The sequence below is a fragment of the Nanorana parkeri genome, unplaced genomic scaffold (assembly GCF_000935625.1).
Source record: "Nanorana parkeri isolate BGI_ZX_2015 unplaced genomic scaffold, ASM93562v1 scaffold739, whole genome shotgun sequence".
Taxonomy (NCBI): Eukaryota; Metazoa; Chordata; class Amphibia; order Anura; family Dicroglossidae; genus Nanorana; species Nanorana parkeri.
The window spans coordinates 231,348-236,859 of record NW_017307007.1 but is presented as its reverse complement, the minus strand read 5'-3'; the positions used below and the strand labels follow the sequence as shown (position 1 = coordinate 236,859).

The 5,512-nt window shown below is 38.8% G+C and overlaps 1 protein-coding gene across 1 annotated transcript in view; it reads left to right on the top strand.

Moving 5' to 3' along the window:
- The window catches only part of MYO1E (myosin IE), a 139,380-nt gene that overhangs the window by 104,741 nt on the left and 29,127 nt on the right, over window positions 1–5,512 (top strand). Inside the window, exon 19 of the mRNA XM_018564241.1 lies at window positions 2,508–2,652. Within this exon, the coding sequence (XP_018419743.1) occupies window positions 2,508–2,652 (145 nt within the window). The remainder of the gene's footprint in view (window positions 1–2,507; window positions 2,653–5,512) is intronic.

The following is a 5,512-nucleotide window of genomic DNA, read 5'->3' as shown; positions in this document are numbered from 1 at the left end:
ATCAGGTAAGCCTGGTTTTCCCACTGCAAAAGTTACCCGTTTTTACAATTTGGAGTTGTGGTGAAGAAAATACAAATCACACTACAGCAAGTAAACTTACTGCTCCAGATTCATCCCACTGAGTATAATGGATTACAACAGGCTTAGAATAGTGTAAATATTTTACATTGAGAAATCAATAGAAAGTCTTTGTAAACTTGTGAATTGTATCAAACAGGTTTTACCGGCTTATTTCAACCTTACTCAAAATATGGAAAATGAATAGAGAGCAAGCAGCCTTTAAAAATTGGGAAAAAATGTCAAGCAATGTTTCCCATTAATAAACAAGCAAATATCAGTTTTGATCTCTACAATTAAACTCGTAATGCAGCATCATGGTTTGCTTGCACACATTCACTGCTATGGTTATGACTCATTTACGTAGTGTACACATATAAAACTGATATATTCATGCTTGCACTAGTTTGGTAGTTGCCACGATATCAGTCCTCTTTGTTTGCTGTAGCATGACATTAGCTGGTAATCTTCATTGCTGTATAATTTTACACTTTCCATTTCACTATATTGCACACCACACTATCTTTTTTCTTTTTTACTTCCACCGCTCCAAGCTTGCTCCTGTGATGGACTACAATCTCAATACAAACTAGTAGTTCTATCACTGGAGCCATTTTTTAAACTTTATTTAATTGTTTATCCGATTAATCGAACTTAATAATCGGCTAACTAATCGATTTTGAAAATAATCGTTAGCTGCAGCTCTAATCTACTACTTTTTTTTAGTCACCATGTTCACTAAGGACATTGGATAAGAAATCTAAGCAAAAACCATAGGAGACTGCCAATAAATGTAAGGATATGATTGTCAATCATTTGTTGTCAGTTACATGCAAACATATGTTTGGTACAGAGCAGCAATCTGTGCATAGTAAGATCACTTTATCTTTTGACTTAATACTAGGGATGTTCAGATACCAAGTGCCGTACTACGTACAAGTACAGGTACTTTTCCAGCTCCAAGGCTAGACTAGAGAAAAACTCAAAAGTTGGGAGGCAGCTGTCATTTTTAAGGAAGATACTGGGCTCCTGGGATTTGTGCATCCCTGTTTTAATGTATGATTATTATTATATTTTTATAAATAATATACTGTATTAGGGATGCACTGATGCCATTTTTTTCAAGTACTGATACTTGTCCCAAGTACTCACAGATACAAGTACTGATACATTTTTGTTTGTTGTCATGTGACTGTTTTTCTAAAACAATACAGACTGATGATTTCAGTACAGTGGTAGAGTGCCAGAGCTAGGTCCCAGCTGCAACCACTGCGACCCTGATAGTTCTCATGAAAATGCCAGTTCTGGTATCTGAACTGGTATCTGAACATCCCTACTTAATACATATGTAATTAGGGACACACCAAAATTTCGGCCACTGAAACATTTCAGCTGAAAATTATACTATAGGCTGGGAGCCTGCTGCAAGCTTTGATCTGTGTCCTTTCTGATCCCCGCTGCTCTCCCCCGCCTGTGTTGGCAAAGGTGGTGGTGTTTGGAGGGACACAGACAGGGCCTGATTTACTCTCCCTGCCGCCCCAAGGACAGGTTTTTTTATTATTTCTTCTTATTTTTTTATTTCATTTTTTTGTCAATTTAATTTTTTTAAATATGTATTTTATCTTATTTACTTTTTTATAATTTTTTTATCTTATTACTGTTTATTTTTTCTAATTTTTAATAATTTGTTTCTTTTTTTACTTTTTTATTTTTTTATTTAATTCATATTTTTTTTATTTATTTAAATTTTTTATCAATTTAATTTTTTTTCACCTAACTTTATTGCTATCACACAGGAGAAAACAATCCCCTGTGTAATAGCAATTGGAGGTGACAGGTTCTCTTTATTGACACTGTCACCTCCAATACAGGAGTTCTAGCACAGCACTGTGCTGGAACTCGTGTGAGAGGAAGAGCACAGCACAGCACAGATCGCCGATTTCACATGTAAACGAAAAATCGTCTGCCTCACTCTACATTCAGTCCTTCTTATACAAAGTGTCTTAATGTTCTCCAAGTGTTTCCTGTGGATATGCAGGTTCCACCTGGAATCTAAAGAACTTGAACACTAATTGACCATGAGATAAATTGGCCCCAGTCTGGTCTGTGTTTTGTCACAATGATTTAGCAGTATTAGATTGTAAACTGTACATCAATAAAACCTGTAAAATACTGCAATGATCAATTGAAGCTGAATGGTAATCCTAGCGTGGCCAATTGTTATGCATACGTAGCCCAATAAAGGGCAGGTACTGTGATGAATATGAGTATGGCCTGAGACTGTTGGGTTATTGAAGTGTTAACTGACGTGTCCCTAATACATTAAACAATATCGGATATGATGAAAAATCTTCCATACCAATAATTAGTTTTTCCTTTTACTATAGAGATGTATTACATGGATTATCATGGTCTGTAAGATATAACATATTTATACACTTCCTTCACAGATATGCAATTCTGACCAAAGAGACTTGGCCGGTATGGCGTGGAGATGAGAAAAAGGGTGTCCTCCATTTGCTGCATTCTGTCAATATGGAGCCTGACCAGTTCCAGCTTGGAAAAACAAAAGTGTTCATTAAAGCTCCTGAGTCGGTGAGTATCCTGGGTGGGTAATGGGGTTCACAAACAAACTAATACACAACACTTGTTATATAATGCAGAAAAAGGAATCCTAAAATAAACCACTTAAGGCTGAACTCTAGCCTTACCTTCAGTCTAACAGTTGTACAGGCTCCTCTCCTGTATTGAAATTGCTTGTGCTGATTTCACTGCATGCTGTGAGCTTCTCCATAATGTGCAGCTTCTCTCTTCTTAGATAAGGAGACACTTTGACTAAATCTACCAATCTATATACTACCTGATGATGTCAAGTATCAATAAAACCTGTTAAATCCTCACACCAAGTATACAGCCAGCATTATACTTTAACCCCTTCGTGACTGACGACGTACAGTGTACGTCGCCAGCATCGGGGCTGTTTAAACAGACTCCCGGTGACTTTTGCCGCCGGGACTCTGTTTAAACTTGTAGAGCCGACTGTCGGCTTTACAACAGAAGCGATCCTGGCGACTTACCTGTCGCCAGATCGCTTCTGCGTCCCGAAGAAGGGGCAGCCCCCCCCCCGCCGGACACCCCCGCCGTGCTTCCCGGGCTCCGTTGCCCCTAATAATTCTAGGGCCAGTATTTTGGGGTATCTCTAAATTGATGACCTGTGGGGGCTTTTAAAGCGTCTTCTATGGACTTTTTGGGGTACTGGGGTTTTTCGCCGTTTTACGGATGCACGCAATTTGTAACCTGGGCATGTTGGGTATCGTTTTACTCGATGTAACCTCATCTTTTATATTTCATTTAAAAAATGGGTATTTTGTTGTGTTTTGGGGCATTTAATTACATTTTTCACTAAATATTGGGGTTTAAAAAGGAGTTGCGCTAATATTGCGCAACATAAAAATTTGCAACTGCCACCATTTTATTCTATAGGGTCTTGGCATTCAGAAAATATATAATGTTGGGGGGTTTTAAGTAATTTTCAGGCCTAAAATTTGGAATATAACATGGGTACAAAAAATGAAAAAAAGGCCTCAGTCATGAAGGGGTTAAATTGCATTTAGCAAAGTTGCCATCTTGCTTCCCTTCCTGTATTTCTGTTGATTTCCTATTACACACAGTCCACTTACAGGGCAAGTATTAAAACTGTCCTTGGAGTCCAGGAAAATATAGTCAAGCTCATTAGATAATGCTATAAAAGTAGATCTTGTATTATATATTGCTTCTCTTGCAATATTCTATAATCTTGTGCCTAGGAAAATGGGCATAATTGCAAGAAATGTTAATACAAAGATACAAGCCAGCTGATGATTTTGCCATACGCACATTGATTTCATGCCTATGGTGGGAAATACAGAAATAGAGGGTTTGTTTTTCCTCAATAGTAGACCTAAGGAATAAAATGCCCTGCTTTTCCGAGCATAACACTATATCACAACTCCTTATCATATACAGTAGTAGGCGAAATAACGGTCACCTCTAAATCTACATTTAATATGGGCAAAAAAAAAGAACAATGTGCAGTACATCTCTCTAATACATGCCCACCTCGCCATGCTCTGACTCTTTAAAGAGGCACTGTCATCTTGTCCATTCAGGGCAAAGTAGCAGTGACTTTGAAAAGGTTTTCCCCTGGTGTTTCCGGATATGGAGGAGCATGGGACCTCCTCCAAAGTCATAGTGCTCAGGTAAAGCAGCCAATTGCTAGACTGGAGCACTGTCACAAGACGGAGTTAGCGATGTCACCGTTGACACTGATGATTTTAGTGCAGGTTGTGTTGGAAGGAGGAGCAGCAGCACTTCTCTGCAGTGGCAAACAGTGCGCTACAGTAAAATGCAGCATGTTCGCATTTTATTGCAGCACATTGCCCATCACTCACGCATTGTGGTGTGAATGGGGCAAATAGAAGACAATTGTTTTCTGTGTATCCTTGCAGTGACATGTGTTTGAATCAGTGCAGTAAAACACAGGTCGTCTCAGTATTTTGTAAACAAGGCCCTCAGTCGTTCTCACGCTTTTCTCTTCTATTTTACTCTCCCTTTGCTACTTGTGTCCTCCCTTTTTTTTTTCTTCTTATTCTGCCTGTTTATTGATATTAGTCTTTCTCAACCAGAGTTCTGAAGAACCCTGGGGTTCCTCCTGAGGTTGCTTGAATAGTGAGGCAATTGATCTCCCACCAAAAGTACGAGGGGTCAATATTCCACTAACCACCAATGTAAGGGGGCTCAACTATGCTGGCAGATTTATTTGTTTAATTTCAAGATTGTCACTGAAAATGATTTTGTTGTATAGAGTAGAGGGTGCCCTGAGTGTCAAACATGTAGGTTGTCAAACCGGTATGCAACTTTATGCATTCTTTAAGTTAAACCTTGCAGGTATAATCATTTTTAGCAGGGGTTTCCTTAGACTTAAATACTATTTCACGGGTTCCTCTGAGGTGAGAAGGTTGAGAAAGGCTGACTTGCATTGTAATATTATACTTTGCTTCTAGCTACATGTTTAACCTAATGCACCACAAAAAAAGAGAAATGTCCAACATTTTTCTTCCACTATGCTGAAATTTTGCACCATCTGCAGTCACATGTTGGATTGCCCCACCTGTTGCTGCTATGAGATAGTCATCCTTTTTACGGATGTGTTGGCCACACCTGAATAAACAAAAAGAGCTAAAAATAATTCAAACACAAGGAGTGCAGTACGTACATGACACTTGTGTAGTTATTCAGGCTGCACTTCATTCATTTCAACCGGGCAAAGGAATGGCATCTGACAGGCCTCAATCCAAGTAACATTAATCCCCATGCTAAGCTGATCTTCATTATGCCTGAACATTGAGACAAAATGGATGAAACACGTGTGTGTGTGTGTGTGTGTGTGTGTGTGTGTGTGTGTGTGTGTGTGTGT